The 19534-nt window shown below is 38.8% G+C and overlaps 1 protein-coding gene across 1 annotated transcript in view; it reads right to left on the bottom strand.

The window, feature by feature from the left end:
• LOC139153806 (histone deacetylase 9-like) overlaps nucleotides 1-19534 on the bottom strand; it is a 159573-nt gene that overhangs the window by 128325 nt on the left and 11714 nt on the right. Inside the window, exons 2-3 of the mRNA XM_070728219.1 lie at nucleotides 19173-19297; nucleotides 7954-7999 (exon numbers count right to left, since the gene is read on the bottom strand). Of these exons, the coding sequence (XP_070584320.1) occupies nucleotides 7954-7999; nucleotides 19173-19297 (171 nt within the window). The remainder of the gene's footprint in view (nucleotides 1-7953; nucleotides 8000-19172; nucleotides 19298-19534) is intronic.

The following is a 19534-nucleotide window of genomic DNA, read 5'->3' as shown; positions in this document are numbered from 1 at the left end:
GGGGACAGAAATGGGCGGGACCCAAAGACGGGTTCCCCCCAAATGGTCAGATCGAGCTAAAGGCACCATGACCTTTGGAGAGAACCTGTCAATCATCCCCAAAGATGCCCAACGGAGAACACGCAGTGCTAAACACCACCCAGTTTTCCGCCCCTAACCTGCCTACCCAAATGACCAAAGGTAAGCCAATTAGCCCAAACAGGAGGTGAAGCACCCCCTAACCACCTATCCGTCACCACAGTGTGGAATAGGTGAAAAAACGGTCGCAGAAAATACCGAGACCGCCAAAAATTCCTATTCGGCCCCCTTAAGGGTGACCCACAGTGGCACACTGAAAGATAGGGAGGGCGAGTGGGTGTTTGCTGCTCGTCATCGTCAGGGCGAAAAGGAGGCCCAAAGCCTGCGCATCCCCTTTTATAGGGCTGGCAGGCTCCGCCCCCGACGTCATCAGCAATAGCCGATGGAACCCAAAATGGCCAGGATCTCACGAAATCTCGCGAGATCCCGGCTTTCCAAGATGGCGGCTGCACCGAGGGCCGTGTCTCCCTGGCCCTGCAGCAAATCCAGGCCAGGAAGTCAGTCCCCGGCCGGGCATTCTAAGAGCTCTGTAAAAGGGGCGCATAAGTACCCCATTGTGCCTACCTGTCTTACTGTACTAGTCCTAATTACCTGAACCTACTTTGCTTATATTCATGTTTATACCAATACCTGCTATTTTGTACATGTTTTGACAAACAAACAAACAAACAAACAACTAATACCTTGAATTGCATCCAGAAACAGACCTTCAGAGAGTACAGCTTATGGAGCAATGGAATAAAATGAGTGACACCAGGAAGCCCAAGAATTGCCCACCCATTGCATTCTGCACCAGTTGTAGTTTCTGAATAGTCTTTAAGTGTATATAAAACATATTGCAGTAGTCCAAACGTGAGATGGCCAGGGCTTGAGTGAGTGGGTGCAGGGACGGCAGATTCAGGTAAACTTTAATGTAAAGTTTTAACTTGCTTGATAAACTCTGGACTTTGTAATAAATTCCAGTGTCACATATCCCTCAAGCAGTAAAGTTATTAATTGTTGACCATCAATAACTATCTGAAAATGTACCTGTTGACATCATCCCTATTCTGTCTCTGAGAGGTTTTGGTAGCTTGGTTCAGTAGATAATATATTATTATTATTATTATTATTATTATTATTATTATTATTATTATTATTATTATTACTTAGATTTGTATGCCGCCCCTCTCCGAAGACTCGGGGCGGCTCACAACATGTAAAAAACAAATCATAAGCAATCAGACAAATTTAAAATATTTAAATATTTAAAAAACCCCATATGCTAACAGTCACACACACAGACATACCATGCATAAATTAAACGTGCCCGGGGGAGATGTTTCAGTTCCCCCATGCCTGCCGACAAAGGTGGGTTTTAAGGAGTTTACGGAAGGCAGGAAGGGTAGGGGCAGTTCTAATCTCCGGGGGGAGTTGGTTCCAGAGGGCCGGGGCCGCCACAGAGAAGGCTCTTCCCCTGGGGCCCACCAACCGACATTGTTTAGTTGACGGGACCCGGAGAAGGCCCACTCTGTGGGACCTAATCGGTCGCTGGGATTCGTGCGGCAGGAGGCGGTCTCGGAGATATTCTGGTCCGATGCCATGAAGGGCTTTAAAGGTCATAACCAACACTTTGAATTGTGACCGGAAATTGATCGGCAACCAATGCAGACTGCGGAGTGATGGTGAAACATGGGCATACCTAGGTAGGCCCATGACTGCTCTCGCAGCTGCATTTTGCACGATCTGAAGTTTCCGAACACTTTTCAAAGGTAGCCCCATGTAGAGAGCATTACAGTAGTCGAATCTCGAGGTGATGAGGGCATGAGTGACTGTGAGCAATGAGTCCCGGTCCAGATAGGGCCGCAACTGGTGCACCAGGCGAACCTGGGCAAACGCCCCCCTCGCCACAGCTGAAAGATGTTGTTCTAATGTGAGCTGTGGATCGAGGAGGACGCCCAAGTTGCGGACCCTCTCTGAGGGGGTCAATAATTCCCCCCCCAGGGTGATGGACGGACAGATGGGATTGTCCTTGGGAGGCAGAACCCACAGCCACTCCATCTTATCCGGGTTGAGCTTGAGTCTGTTGACACCCATCCAGGCCCCAACAGCCTCCAGGCACCGGCACATCACTTCCACCGCTTCGTTGACTGGGCATGGGGTGGAGATGTAAAGCTGGGTATCATCCGCATATTGATGATACCTCACCCCATGTCCTTGGATGATCTCGCCCAGCGGTTTCATGTAGATGTTGAATAGCAGGGGGGAGAGGACCGACCCCTGAGGCACCCCACAAGGGAGAAACCTAGGAGTCGACCTCTGGCCCCCCACTAACACCGACTGCGACCGGCCAGAGAGGTAGGAGGAGAACCACTGAAGGACAGTGCCTCCCACTCCCAACCCCTCCAGCCGGTGCAGAAGGATACCATGGTCAATGGTATCGAAAGCCGCTGAGAGGTCAAGGAGCACCAGGACAGAGGATAAACCCCTGTCCCGGGCCCGCCAGAGATCATCCATCAACGCGACCAAAGCGGTTTCCGTGCTGTAACCGGCCCTGAAACCCGACTGCTGGGGACCTAGATAATCGGCTTCTTCCAAGGACCGCTGGAGCTGGAGTGCCACCACCTTCTCGACAACCTTCCCCATAAAGGGAAGGTTGGAGACTGGACGATAGTTGTTAAGTACGGCTGGGTCCAGAGAGGGCTTCTTGAGGAGGGGGCGCACAAGCGCTTCTTTATAGAGTGATGGAAAAATTCCCCTCCCCAAGGAAGCGTTGGTAATCTCCTGGGCCCAGCTCCGTGTCACCTCCCTGCTGGCCGAAACCAACCAGGAGGGACACGGATCCAGTAAACAGGTGGCGGAACTCACAGCTCCGATGGCCTTGTCCACTTCATCAGGTGTCACCAGATCAAACTCTTCCCAGACAGGTGGACAAGTACGTGCCCCAGTCACCTCGACTGACTCGTTGTCAGTCGACTCTGTTACACAATTGGAGTCGAGATCGGCCCGGATCCGAGCGACTTTATCAGCGAAAAACGTGTTAAAATCCTCGGCACTACTCTGTAAGGGCTCCCCAACTCCCCCCTGGTTGAGAAGGGAGCGGGTCACCCTAAACAGAGCGGCCGGGCGGGATTCCGCTGATGCAATCAAGGCGGCATGGTACGCGCATCTTGCCGCCTTGAGCGCCACTTTGTAAGTCTTAATAAAAGCTCTTACAAGTGTTCGATCGGATTCAGACCTACTCTTCCTCCATCGCTTCTCTAGACGTCTCTTTTGGCGTTTCAACTCCCGGAGCTCCTCGTTGAACCATGGGGCTCTACGGGGTCTAGCGCCATGGAGAGGTCGCAAAGGCGCTAGACCCCGTAGAGCCCCAGTAGATAATATATACTATAAATAACCGAGAAATAATTAACATCAACAGGTTTTTTAAAAGCAGAAAGTTTTGAAATGCAAGTATACTCAGTTGAGACATCAACCTTGTTCAGGTTTCAGTAACACTTTAAACAGTCAGAATCGTTCATGACAATGTTACAAGCCAGAATATGTAATCCCACTCTGAAGTCTAAGACTTTTAAGGCACATATGGATTTACTTCATTCAGAGTTTCTTGAGTGAACATAGCACTTGCAATCTTTTGCAAATACTTCCAGCATAGCTCAATCACTGACATGTGTAGCAAAACTAGACCTTAATAAAGTCACAGATGATAGAAATTAAACTACCTGTCCCTGAAGTGTATGTGGAGTTATTTAAAGAGATTGGATGTCTTAAATAAAAATTAATTTGCATTTATTCTTTGTGGAAGCTACTGGATTTTTACCTACAGCATGCAAAAGGTTTTCTGTTTTTCCCTATGGAAATAAAAAGGCTATGTAATATGTTCTGAAAGCAACTTTTTCCCTTTCTTGTACCGCTTATAAATATAGCAGTGAGGTAATAGAATGGCTTGGACAAAGGTCCAAATTGATATTTTTAATATTAGTCTTTTCCAGATATCTCATTCTGCAATGCCCATCATTCTTAATCAACACTAGATGGCCTCTTCTCAGAGATATTTCCTTATCAAATCTCTCAATGCCTTCAACAGCAGAACTTTAAAATATGGTCTTCAGTGCAAAAGGTGGGATACATTCATAGATATATTTGCCTTGAAAACAGCCCCTGTTTTCCATCAGAACAAGAAATGTTTTATGACATCTTATGTTATATTATTTCATAATCTGTTTTATGATAATTTTAGATAATTAAATGTTTTGTAAAGTTTGCCAAATTTAAATTCCACTGGGAGTCAAGGTCCCAGATTTTGGAAACATTCAATAACTTAAGTCCATTTGAGATACTGTGCTTCAAAAATTGTTTGTCTTACAATGATTTGCTGCACCCAGTTAAAGCTATGGGAATGAAAGTTCCAGTAATAGATAGATTAGACAGACAGACAGACAAGAGGCATTCCTAATGCTGGCTGTGGGATTATGGTTGCAATCAAAGAAGAAAAATGGGAGGACACCAGAACCATTGTCTGAGTTTGAAAGGTTGCTGATACTTTTCAAAAAGGTTCAGAAGATCCTGGGATTAGGAAGATTCTTATAAATCAAAGAGTATGATTTACAGCAATATTAACTTCACTGTCTTGCCACAATTCCTTACTTAGAATTCAAAACTTTTTAATTGCCTTGAAAGGTTTAAAACTTCCTTCACTTATTCGGAGACACTAGTCTTTGCCCCACAGTATTGTTGGACTATCTGTCTGATGCAAGATATATACTCAATGTTTTGTGTTGTAGAAAATCAGATCATGAAATAGTATATGAACGGAAGAACAGTAAAAAGAGGAACAATGATAATTTCTAGCCTAACAGATTATCAGATTAATAAAGTTGGGATTATCATAATCTCTGGAGGTTGATGTGCAAAGTATGTGCAGCCAAATTAGAATACTTATTGTTGGAAGATTGAAGCAACTAATATAACTAGATATTTACTCTTCTTCCATTTTTATTTTCAAGACTAAAGTTATTCTCCAGAAGGTTCATCTTTAAATTTTATATAGAAAGCTAAATCAAATATATTGGAAGGGAAATATTCTGGACAGTAGGGATTTTTTGACACTACATTTTGATTATCAAACAAGGTAATCTTTTTGTTGTTGTTGTTCATTAAGGAGTTTTGGCATCCCTGCATTTAGCCATCACAATTAATCCTGCCTCCCCACAATGTTGTAGATCCCCTAATCCCTGTTTTATCTGCCTGCTGAAAATGAAATTTAAAATGAGCAGAAATAATAAATAATCTTGTTTCCATAGTAAGTCATAGAGTGAAACAATTATTCACCGTGAATGGCAACCTGATCCTCTATTAACAATAGTATTGTGAACTTGTGAGGAACTGAGGAAGCTTCTTGGATGAGAAGCTTTTATTTGAACGTTTTCAAGTAAAAAACCCAAGAAAATTGAGTTGCCGTTTGAAAAACACCTCTTGGACAACCATGACTTGGACGATTAAGAATATCCTTTAGAGGAGGGGTTAAATTCAGCAGGTTCTGAGAGGTTCTGGAGTACTGGTAAGGGAAACTTTGAGTAATTCAGACAACTAGCAAATACCTCTGGCTGGCTGCCGAGCGGTGTGGGAATGGAGTTTTTGCAATATCCTTCCCCCAGGAGTAGAAACATAGAAATATTGAAGATTGACAGCAGAAAAAGACCTCATGGTCCATCTCGTCTGCCCTTATTCTATTTCCTGTATTTTGTCTTAGGATGGATATATGTTTATCCCAGGCATGATTCAGTTACTGTGTCTTTACCAACCACGTCTGCTGGAAGTTTGTTCCAAGCATCTACTACTCTTTCAGTAAAATTATATTTTCTCACGTTACTTGCAATATTTCCCCCAACTAACCTCAGATTGTGCCCCCTTGTTCTTGTGTTCACTTTCCTATTAAAAACACTTCTTTCCTGAACCTTATTTAACCCTTTAACATATTTGAATGTTTTGATCATGTCCCTCCTTTCCCTTCTGTCCTCCAGATTATACAGATTGAATTCAATAAGTCTTTCTTGATAAGTTTTATGCTTAAGACCTTCCACTATGCCTGCCTTTGGACCCGTTCAGTTTAAGATAGGGAGGGAATGGGGATTTTGCAGTATTCTTCCCTTGGAATGGAGTAGGAATGAAGATCTTTATTTATTTATTTATTTATTTATTTATTTATTATTTAGATTTGTATGCTGCCCCTCTCCGCAGACTCGGGGCGGCCACACCCAACAAGCCATGCTCAGAGAAACGGTAGGGAAAAATTTTGAATTTTACTCCCGCCTTAGAGACATGTGAAGAACTGTCCAAACAATGAACTGGAGGACCATTCTGGTTGTCAAATTCTTTCAGACTGAGGAGTAGTTATTGGACTCATCTGGGTAAGAAAAGCTATACAAGCCAGTGAAAAATTCACATTAAAATAAAAATGGCAAAATTATAAATGAAAGCCTCTAAAAATATAAAGTTATTAATTGTTATCTCCTTTTTTCAGAATGGCAAAATCTTCTTAATGGGTGTTGAAAACATATGAAAGCTATTGCTGACATCCATTACATTCATAAGCAACGGACTTAGTTAATATTAATTACTTGTAATTTGCTATACAAAATAGATTTAATTTTCTGGCTCTTGGGGGCATCACCTCTGTAGTACGCTGCACAGTCTTTTTTTAAAAATGAATTTAATTTTGCCTTTCAGTAATACACTCTTTATAGTTATATACAGGTATCGCAATATCATCTTTGTTTGTTTGTGCCAAGAATAACCAAACCAACCAAAGAAAATAAAGTTCATACTAATTTAACACTTCTATATAACATACTGGATTCCTACAAGGTGTTACGTTCACTTTTCCCCAGAACAGTCTCATTCAATTTTAAAGACCTGACACTGTGCAGTGACCTTTCTGTTCCCGCTTGTTTTTCTTCCTTTATTTTTTTTAACAAACTTTGAATTGGACAGCTGCCTTATTTTATAAGATAAATGTGGAATTCTCTTTCGTCTGCAGCACGGTCCCTCGGGTACCAGGACCAAAACCCAAACTTAACTTTGACACAGCTGGAGAGCCCATTCCTCAACTAAACAAATGCCTTAAGCCCTTTTATGCTTTTTACAGCATGTCAAAATTCATATTGGCTGCCAATATTGATGTGATTCGTGTTGTTTCCTCTGAGCCATAAAAGAGGTAGACGGTTATCAATTTTTTGAGTTGTATCCAAGGAATTTGAGGGCAGATTCACTTCCAAGTTATAAATGATTCTAAAGTCACAGACTTCTCAACATAGAACCTGATATTGCATGAGGCAACGTTTTCCTTATTTATTTATGTGCAATAATTGTGTTTAAACAATAAAAACAAAATTATTTGTACTACTAGAGTACTACAATATTTTTAGTAATTAATCAAATAATTGTTTAAACAATACAAAGCAAATTTCCTCAAAAGAAATTTGCTATACATGTAAGACTTATCTCATGTGTATTTTGCTGTTGCCATTGGATTTTTACACCATTATTTATATAGGATTGATAATGTTATTCAGAATTGATTTTTGATGCAATCTCTTTCCTCCTTTACATCCTCCTCAGAGCCCATATAATTCATGTGATTTTTAGTTTATTTCCTTGTTTGCAAAGTACATTTACATAGGAACTAGTCTCTGAATGGTCACAGATATGGTTATATTACTAATGCTCATCTTTAGTTATTTTCAATTATTAAATATATAGTTATATACTTATGTGTGTGTGTGTGCATCTGCATTATATTCAATCATTACACACACACACACACACACACATTACAAACACACACACACACACACACACACACTTAACTAGAAAACAGAATCAAACTCTACTTACACCAAGACCCCCACAGGGCAGCAGTGAAAAAGTTTTCTGAGGTGCACTGCCTGTATTAAAAATAAGAAATGACCATGAACATGAAAATACATCTTTTTTTCCAAAATGTACTACAATATTTTTAGTAATTAATCAAATAGTAATAACATTTCTTTAAAAAATAATCAAAGAAATTAAATTAAGATAGAATAATTGGGAAGGGGGACTGGTTAAGCAATGTACAAAGTTTCCAGAATAGATATCACTGACCTTGTCCTCTCCAGATACATTGGACTATAATTCCATCAAGATCCATAATGGAGTTGGAGTCCAATACAAGCAAATGGCATGATTTTATACACTGTAGTTTTTTAGACCTTCATTTGCCTTTTCCCCTAAGAATCCCCAAGCTGTAGCCCCACCACCACCACCAGTAAGTATTCAAGTATTTGGATCATTTTGGTTACAAACCATGTACTACAAACCACTCTTCTACATTTTTTTTCCTGATCTTTTCTATCTTTTTCCAAACATGGCAATTAAAACTGAGCATGATGTTTGTCTATCATATTTGAAGAAGACATCTAACAGGTTGTGGGCATATATGTCAGATATGTCAAAACTGTGCATAAAGGTCAGATGTAGCCATCGATTTATTTCAAACCATTATAATGTGAACCATTTTATTTCCAGTCTATTTTCTAATGATTCATGGCATTGAATTTGCCATTTTCACAACCACTATATATCAAATCAGCATTTCCATTGACCGTTATAACCCAAAGCCCTTTTCCTGGTTTGACTAATTACAGCACGTATGTGAAGTTGAGGAGGTATCTTGGTGATCATCAAACCAAAAGCAAACTAAAATCTTAACCACTTAACCTAGCTTTCAGGGCTGTCAAACCCATGCACTAGCCATTCCCATGCCTGGTTTACCGGGGGGGGGGGGGGGAGAGAGGTGATATGTCACATGACACTGCCGTAATGATGCAAGTTTGACACCCCTTCTGTAAATTATACCTAGTTCTCAATCATGACACATGAATCAAGTGTTTTTTTTTTCTGGAATGGATAAAACAGACATTTCAGGACTGTATGTATCTTAAGCTTAATAGTTTTGCACAAATCAGCTCTTCAGTAAAGAAAAAGAAAATAGTATATCCATAATAATTCCAGGAATCCACTACTACTAATTTAAATCAAACTCTCTAAATATAACAAGGAATTGGGATGGGGACATAATATGATTTAAATATGTGAATAATATATTATGTTTAATAATAGTTACCGTATTTTTGGTGTATAAGATGCACCCTTTTCCTCTCTAAAAGAGGCTGATAATTTGGGTGCATCTTATATTCTGAATGTACCTTTTATTTTTCAGCCCTAACTAGCTGCTAACAATCTTCCCACCTCTTACCTTGCAGGCTCTTTCATTGTTTCTCTCTGCGAAGAAGAATGTTTTCCAAGCCCTAAGTACTTTGCAGGGTATTTCTCATTGCTCTAACTTGTTCCGAGTAAGTTTCTTTCCAGCCATAACCAGGTGCTAACAATGTTCCCAGCTCTTACTGGCTTGCAAGCCCTTTCATTGTTACTCTCTGCAAAGAAGAATGTTTTCCAAACCCTAAGTCTTTGCAGGGTTTTTTCCATTGTTCTACTCACTCAGACTGTTATTTTCCAGGTGCTAATGATGTTCCCAGCTCTTACTGGCTTGAAAGCTCTTTCATTGCTACTCTTCAGAATAAAAAAAATATAAGCCCTTAACCAGGGGATAAAATAATGTGCTGAAGCTGAGCAGACTAAGGACTCTAGCTAGATGAACACCTAGTAAGCAGATTTTTTCTCTATTTTCCTCCCCAAAAACTAAGGTGCGTCTTATACTCCAAAAATATGGTATATTGCTAATCTCATTTCATTAATACCCTTTCCATATAGTCGTGGAATCTACTAAGTATGTCTCCATCTATATCACTAATCTACTCTCTGATATATACTTTTGATATATACTTTTGATACAATCTCATTAGGGATGATCCCTTAAAATAGTGGGCAAATCTATTTGGAAATTAACCAAGTTTTTCATGTCATTATTATTGGTTCAACTCAGTTTTGAATTAACCTTTCTTCAGAATTAACTCAGAATTAACCTTTCTTCAGAATTTTCAAATCAATAATCATGACAGTTTATTGAACTGAAGCATATATTAATAATTTTATTTTGGCTTATTATTGGTACTTCTGACATTCCATGGTAGAAGATAAAAACAAATTATCTGTAGCCAACCTTTTACTACAAGAACTTGATAGAATTTATATTAATTATTTATATGATCTCAAAAATCATGATCTTCTCACTCTATCCAGATAAACCAGCGCAGACTTATTTTAAATAGTGCAAAGAACTTCTTAGGATCTTCAGTCAGATTAGTACAGGTACAAAATCAGAATGTTTCACGCATTTTAAACAGCTCACAGAATGTTTAGTAAGAGTTAATTGCAATTATTTTGTTACTAGAGATACAACTTCCATGCAGAATGTGGAACATGAATATATTACATATGCACTGGAAGTGTCCTGTTGCTGCCACAATCAGTTATTGCTCTGATTAATCAGTATGAGTTGCACATGCATTCATTACTGACCAAATCTATATTATTATTATTTTTATTTATTTTATTTATTGGATTTGTATGCCGCCCCTCTCCGTAGACTCGGGGCGGCTAACAACAATGATAAAAACAGCATGTAACAATCCAATCCAATACTAAAATAACTAAAAAAACCCTCATTATAAAAACTAAACATACATACAGACATACCATGCGTAAATTGTAAAGGCCTAGGGGGAAAGAATATCTCAGTTCCCCCATGCCTGACGGCAGAGGTGGGTTTTAAGAAGTTTACAAAAGGCGAGGAGGGTGGGGGCAATTCTAATCTCTGGGGGGAGTTGGTTCCAAAGGGCCGGGGCCACCACAGAGAAGGCTCTTTACCTGGGTCCCACCAAACAACATTGTTTAGTTGGCGGGACCAGGAGAAGGCCCACTATGTGGGACCTAACTGGTCGCTGGATTCGTGCAGCAGAAGGCAGTCCCGGAGATAATCTGGTCCGGTGCCATGAAGGGCTTTATAGGTCATAACCAACACTTTGAATTGTGACAGGAAACTGATTGGCAACCAATGCAGACTGCGGAGTGTTGGTGTAACATGAGCATATTTGGAGAAGCCCATGACTGCTCTCACAGCTGCATTCTGCACGATCTGAAGTTTCTGAACACTTTTCAAAGGTAGCCCATGTAGAGAGCATTGCAGTAGTCGAGCCTTGAGGTGATGAGGGCATGAGTGACTGTGAGCAGTGACTCCCGGTCCAAATAGGGCCGCAACTGGTGCACCAGGAGAACCTGGGCAAACGCCCCCCTCGCCACAGCTGAAAGATGTTTCTCTAATGTTAGCTGTGGATCGATGAGGATGCCCAAGTTGCAGACTCTCTCTGAGGGGGTCAATGACTTCCCCCCCACCAAGGGTGATGGACGGACAGAGAGAATTGTCCTTGGGAGGCAAAACCCACAGCCACTCCGTCTTATCAGGGTTAAGTTTGAGTCTGTTGACACCCATCCAGACCCCAACAGCCTCCAGGCACCGGCACATCACTTCCACTGCTTAATCTATTTGTTTTATATGGCTTTAGAGTTTGAGCTTGATAGGAGAGAAGAAGATTTTTTGTAAAACACGCTTTACAGGTTACCCCTGAAGAGTGTCTGGAGACTACAGCTAGTCCAGAATGCAGCCATACGAGTTGTTGCGGGTGCACCTAAGTACACCCATACTACATCAATTCTCCACGGACTGCACTGGGTCCTGATTGATCTCCGGACACAATTTAAGGTGTTAGTTATTACCTTTAAATCCCTATATGGCTTAGGGCCCTATATTACAGTGACCAGACTTTAATGATGGTAAAGCAGGACACCATTGTTGAGATGGGGGGGGCGATGACTGAAAAATCTCTACAGACTTTACTTCAGTGTTTGTTTTTGTATATTGTTTCCCAATCTGGTCCTTTTATTGCAGTAGAAAGTGACTGATTATCTTTCTCGTTTGTTTGATTTCCTTGAATACCAGAGTCATGTCTCTGAAGGATGAAGAGCTGGTCCTTCTGGCTGCAATGCAATCTCCAGGGACATTTTAAAAATTGGGACTTTTTAAAAACGCTGTGGGATGCGGGACAAATTGCTAAAAGGTGGGAATGTCCTGCTTTTTGTAATTTTTAAATTTATTTATTTATTATTATTATTATCATCATCATCATCATTATTTATTAATTATTTCCATGGGCACATCAGGAAGCTTCCCTTTTGCCCCCAAAGAGCTGGAGGGTCCTTTTAATGCTTTCTTTTTTTTCCCACTAAGAAAGCATTAAAAGGACCCAACCCCCTGATGATGATGATGATAATAATAAATAAATAAATAAATTTGAAAAATTTAAAAAGGAGGTTTTACCAAGATTTGACCCTGGATCGCTGGATTCAAAGTCCAGAGTGCTAACCATTATACTATAGAACCAGCAATGCTTCTGCCCTCTCTTCTAAGCAAGCAAAGGGAGGTCCTTTCAGCAAAAGGAGCTGGGAAATCCCACAATGGGATTCCAGGGACAGAGCTTCGACGTCACGGAGTGTTCGGGTTCAGGTTCAGCTAACTCACCCGAAATTCACGGCAAGTTCGGCCAAACTTGCCGAACCCGAACACCGTTGGGTTCACCCATCACTACTTATGGGACCAACTCTGGCCGCGTGAACCTAATGACTGGTCAGGTCCCACCATCCTTGCCTTCTGTAAGAGTTTGAAGACTCATTTGTGCCATCAAGCTTGGGGCCATTGGATTCTAGCCCCCAGGCCAATGAATGAAATGTATGTTTGTTTGAATGGATATGATTAATTTTTAAGGACTTGGGTTTTACATTAGCTAGTTTTAAATTTAATTGGATTTAGGATATTTTGTATTGTTTTTATATGTTGTAAGCTGCCCCGAGTTCTCGTAGAGGAGCGGCATATAAATCCAATAAAAAAATAAAAAAATAAAGTAAAGTAAAGTAAAGTAAAATAAAATAATAAAGTAAAGTAAAGTAAAGTAAAATAAAATAATAAAATATAATAAAATATAATAAAAAATAATAAAATAAAATAAAATAAATAAAAATTAAAAATTAAAAATTAAAATAAAATAAAATATAAAATAAAATAAAATAAATAAAATAAATAAAATAAATAAAATAAATAAAATAAATAAAATAAATAAAATAAATAAAATAAATAAAATAAATAAAATAAATAAAATAAATAAAATAAATAAAATAAATAAAATAAATAAAATAAATAAAATAAATAAAATAAATAAAATAAATAAAATAAATAAAATAAATAAAATAAATAAAATAAAAAAAATAAAAAAAATAAAAAAAATAAAATAAATAAAATAAATAAAATAAATAAAATAAATAAAATAAATAAAATAAATAAAATAAATAAAATAAATAAAATAAATAAAATAAAATAAAATAAATAAAATAAAATAAAATACATAAAATAAAATAAAATAATAAATAAAATAAAATAAAATAAAATAAAATATTTGAGACTGCCTTCTACCACACAGCTCCCAGCAACCGATAAGGGCCCACAGAATTGGTCTTCTCTGGATCCTGTCAACTAAACCATGTTGGCTGGCAGGCTCACGTGGGGGGGGGGGGGGGCTTCTCTGTGGTTGCTCCAACTCTGTGTAACCAGCTATTTCCTGAGATCTGGACCACCCTCACCCTATTGGCCTTTTAATGTTACATCATATGCTTTGTTCTTTGGTTGTGAGCCGCCCGGAGTCCCTTGGGAGTTGGGCAGCATACAAATCTGAATGATAGATAGATAGATAGATAGATAGATAGATAGATAGATAGATAGATAGATAGACAGACAGACAGACAGACAGACAGACAGACAGACAGACAGACAGACAGAACAAAGTCAGTATTTTTAGAATTTTCTACCTTCAGTTATGCCTATTAAAATTGTAATTAGTGAGTGTGCTTTATATTATATTTTTTTTTTATATTAATACTGTTGAATGCATGATATTTTTTATGATTAATTCATTTGGGAGAATGAAATAACTTAATGAATTAACAAAGGTCACTGTTGTAGTGGCCAGAGATTGGACAACATTTAAAAACACTACATCTTTATTTACACTACGTCTTTTGTCTTTCCCACTTTAAAATACAGAAAATTATGCTATTGATTTTTAGCAATTATGGTAAAAGTCCAGAGCATTTTATGTGCTGGAGACTAAATGTCAAACTTTGTAACTTTCAGATGTGTGGACTTCAACTCTCAGCATTTCCCAGTAAAGTTGCAAAATTTGAAAAAGATTGCTATATTCAATATCTGAGCCTTGGCTTCCCCAGCCCCTCCTGGAATCATTACAAGGAGGGGGAGCTGCAAGGTGATGGGTTTACAAATATGTTTTGATTATACCAATCAAAAAGAAAAATATTTAGAAAAGTTGCAAAACAAATAGTACATGGAAATCCCAGTTATTTTACCTTAGTTCAGGAAAACCCAATCTTGCATAAACTCTGATTATCTAGTTATTTCTGTGGTTGGCTTTGGAAAATGCAGTATTTAAAAGCTCAGCCATTCTGATGATACTTCTGCATACTAATGTTTGTACCTGACAGTGTCCTTGCCTGCAAGCTAATAGAAACCAGAAGAGTTTGGGGGTCTTCTAGTGGTTTTCATTACCAAAACTTTAGATAGCTATTCATGTAAGAATAAAAAGTTAAGAAAGCCTTAGAGTTAAGATATAATCACACATATTGTGCAGATTCTGAGTGTGTCAATTTTATTTAACATGAAGCCTGAGTTAATCAGATGAGAGAGGTTGACAAGAAATTCTAGCATGTATGCATTTTGCTATCTTTAGGCGTGCTGTTTTTTTAGAATAGTATAGTAGCAAAGAAGCAACAGAAAAAGAATGGAAACTAAGAACTGAGCAAATGTCCTGAATTGCTCTTATCAAAGAATGATCTATATTGTCAGTTGTTAAAAGCATGATCTGTATTGTCAATCTTCAATGATTTACAATGTAACACACAGTATACTAATACATAGTAATGAATGCATAGTGAAAATGATAAATTTTGCAGGATAGTGAAAACTGAACTTTCTTCCATCTTTTACTTAGTAACTTTGCTACCTTTGCTCAGGGGGGAGAACTCTATTATTTAGTCAAACTGAACCAACAACAACTTGTTGTTGCTGTTGTTGTTGTTACTTTTGCTGCCATTGTTGATGTTGATGCTGTTGTTGTTGTTGTATTTAATATCTACATGAAACCGCTGGGTGAGATCATCCAAGGGCATGGGGTGAGGTATCATCAATATGCCGATGATACCCAGCTATACATCTCCACCCCATGTCCAGTCAGCGAAGCAGTGGAAGTGATGTGCCGGTGCCTGGAGGCTGTTGGGGCCTGGATGGGTGTCAACAAACTCAAACTCAACCCAGACAAGACGGAGTGGCTGTGGGTCTTGCCTCACAAGGACAATTCCATCTGTCCGTCCATTACCCTGGGGGGAGAATCATTGACCCCCTCAGAGAGGGTTCGCAACTTGGGCGTCCTCCTTGATCCACAGCTCACATTAGAGAAACATCTTTCAGCTGTGGCGAGGGGGGCATTCGCCCAGGTTCGCCTGGTGCACCAGTTGCAACCCTATTTGGACCGGGAGTCACTGCTCACAGTCACTCATGCCCTCATCACCTCGAGGCTTGACTACTGTAACGCTCTATACATGGGACTACCTTTGAAAAATGTTCAGAAACTTCAGATCATGCAGAATGCAGCTGGGAGAGCAATCATGGGCTTTCCCAAATATGCCCATGTTACACCAACACTCCGCAGTCTGCATTGGTTGCTGATCAGTTTCCAGTCACAATTCAAAGTGTTGGTTATGACCTATAAATCCCTTCATGGCACCGGACCAGATTATCTCAGGGACTGCCTTCCGCTGCATGAATCCCAGCGACCAGTTAGGTCCCACAGAGTGGGTCTTCTCCGGGTCCCGTCAACTAAACAATGCCGCTTGATGGGACCCAGGGGAAGAGCCTTCTCTGTGGCGGCCCCGGCCCTTTGGAACCAACTCCCCCCAGAGATTAGAATTGCCCCCACCCTCCTTGCCTTTCGTAAGCTACTTAAAACCCACCTCTGCCGCCAGACATGGGGGAATTGCGATTCCCTTTCCCCCTAGGCCTTTACAATTTTATGTATGGTATATCTGTATGTATGTTTGGTTTTTTATATTAATGGGTTTTTAATCGTTTTTAGTATTGGATTATTATTGTACGCTGTTTTATTATTGCTGTTAGCCGCCCGAAGTCTTTGGAGAGGGGCGGCATATAAATCCAATAAATAATAATAATAATAATAATAATAATAATAATAATAATAATAATAATAATAATGCTAAGATTCAGTTTATAGATCTGAACTGTTGAGGATAGGCATCTAGGCCTCCTTTCTATATTGGTCCTAATTTATCATGTATTCATAACTATGCTTTTACATTTGTTATCTAATACATGGCTGATGAAATAAACAAACAAACAAATAATAAGTTAAATAACTAAATATAAATAATAAATAAATAAATAATTCTGTTGTGATATTATTGCATTTTGTTTTTAACGGTTGGTTGGAATATGAAATTGTTGATTTTTGGCTCCACCTTTTCTTTTGTTATAAAGCTTCCCTCCTCTTTTTTCTAGGTGCAATATAAGATTAGTACTATCAGTCCCTTGCACAAAATAATAATTTGGAATTATGACACTGTTCCACTGTAGCATAAAGTGGAAGCTTTACTGCTAGTGAAAGATAAAGTCCAGCATATGTTTTACAAAACCTTTCTTAAAACATAGACACGTACATATGCCACTCACAATTGCACAAGCATTGTACATAGAAACACATCAAATCTGGCCTCTTTGTCTAGTAAAAAGCCGCTCCGAGTCTCCGGAGAGGGGCGGCATACAAATAGAATAAATGAAATGAAATGAAATGAAAATTGTGATTGCCTAGGAACCATAATACATAGCAAATATATGCCTCCTGATTCAAATTCCTTCAGCATCCAAAAAAGCAAATCTCTCAAATCCATTGCAAAGTAATGTCAAACCCAGAGTCACAAGTCCCTATGGAAAAGTTGGATGGTAGGAAGAGAGCATTTTCTTTTTTCTTTTTCCTATTTGGATGAGATACACTTACATGAACAATTTTGTGCCCATATTAGCTCCATCCCTGGTTTTCATTGCTCACAAGACAAATTCTCCCTTGTTGTTGCTGTTGTTGTTGTTGTATTGTGCTAAGCTTCAGTCTATAGACCTGAAGTTTTTATGATAGTCATCTAGGCCTCCTACATAAAAATCAATCTATTTTGGATTTGCCTGTCCAGGCATGTTTATCTTTATTCTTTGGACTGGCATCTATTTATGGCTAGAGTTTTCTTTCTGAAATATATTATTGTATATTCACCAATATTACAATATTTTTTCCTTTTAATGGTTTATATATAATGTTCTATAAATACAGCATATGATTGTGGAAAAAGGAGGAAGAGGAAGAAAAATAGCTTTCTTTCCCATTTATATTTTTAAAAAGCCATAGTAAGTGAATTGTGAGAGCTAGTTTGCCTTAGTGGTTAAATCACCAGTCTAGAGAACAGGAGACTGAGCCTACTTCATGCCTTAGGCCTCAGGTTCAGGTGACAAGCCAATGATTCAATCTTGTTGCAACCAATGGATCAACATTTGAGTGATCTGAAAAAGTAACCGGTACTTGCAGAAAAGAAGCAAGGAAAGAAATATAAAATGAATCCCCACATAATTTTATAAACGTAACTTAACCTTAGCAAGAATTTTTACAGAGATTTGATCTTTTCCCTCCCTGCAATAACAACGACTAAATCAAAATCTCAACATTTTGAAGAGAATGTGTGCTATAAACAACCACAGCTTTTGGCAATGTTTCTGGGGGAGAAACACATTGATTATGATTTTATTACATATTATGTGCACACATTACATCACCCATCACTGTAGCACTCAGTAAAAACCAAAAGGTTGTGGTACTTTCTGCTCAATCTGCCTTCTTGTACCTTTTGTTGGCCTCCACAAACTCAAGAATTGAATACGATTATAAATATTTGCTTCAGGAAAAGCTGCGAAATATACTCAAATTCAGCAATTTTGCCTGAAAAGCTTAATAAAAGCCTTTAAATACGTTAAAATAAAGACAAAAAAGTAGTCCATTATTTGGCAATTGTACGCATCAGTAGATTAATATGTCTTCAAAATGTTTTCCATTTCTCCCATAAAGACATGCAATATTGTACAAAAATCCAGGACCTATCCTACCAAGTAGAGTATGATCTGGAATGATCTAATTCCAGCAAAGCCAAATCAGAAGGAGAACAAAGACAGGAATTGACCCTTGCTTCAAATTGACCCTTTCTTCAAAGCATATATATCAGGGACTAAATCCCACTGAATTTATCAAAGCACTCTTCTCAAAAGCAATATGCATTCATTATCGCAACTGTTAACCATCTGAATGGTTCAGCAAGACTTTTCCAAATGCTTATCGTTACATAGATGAAGGCACTATCTGAACACTGCTTCAGCGAGCAATACATATTGATTCATATAAATTCATATTTCAAAACAGTGTCAGTACAACGCAGCAGGGACTAAAGATCCATTGCTGTGTGTAGTGGAACCCAGATGGTACTCATGACTTTAAAATATCTGTCTTACCCCTTGAAGTTCTTCTGTCTTCTAAGACCGTTCAAGTAAAAGAGGCTTAAAACTATCCTTTAAGGATATGGGTCATGTGTCCATTCCTTTTCTGACTTATTCACCAAAGTATAATTGTTTATACCCCAAAGGTTAATAACCAGATGATCATAAAAGCAGGATGAGATCTCTATGGCTGATTCTGAGCCAGTGCCTTTCCCTAATCTATACTGGCTCTCTCTGCAACATTCTCTTTCCACAATGAATTGCATCTGGAAAAAGTGTTTTGTTTTGGGTTGGGGGGCGGGGGTGTTACATCGCTTGCCAAGTATTTTAAACTGACACCAGCTATGACTAATGACGAGCTGGAATGTGCTGTTCTCAGTAGAATAGAGCCCTTTACAGACCTAGGATTTTCCTGGGGTCCAGCTTCTGTCTGTTCAGGGGACTGGTGCCATAGAGCAGTGAATGATGTTCGGAGTGAACCAGCTGTATTTCTTCCAAACTGGCTTTTCGACCTCGAATCCTCTGAAAGAGAGCAGCAGAGCTCTATAATATTCCACTGATAATATACAGGGGAGGGGAAAGAAAGGAAATCCAAAATAACATTGAATAGGATTAATCACGGGCAGTAATAATTGCATCATATAGGAATGTGACACTGATATTTAATATGATACAAGAAAGCAAAAACATGGGGTTTTTTTCTTTCTCCCTTAAATAAATGGACTGATGTCATGTTAAAATAACATTGCACTTTGTATG

This window comes from Erythrolamprus reginae, chromosome Z, assembly GCF_031021105.1.
Source record: "Erythrolamprus reginae isolate rEryReg1 chromosome Z, rEryReg1.hap1, whole genome shotgun sequence".
NCBI lineage: Eukaryota > Metazoa > Chordata > Lepidosauria > Squamata > Dipsadidae > Erythrolamprus > Erythrolamprus reginae.
Note: the sequence above shows the minus strand (reverse complement) of the source record. Positions and strands in the feature narration are given on the sequence as shown.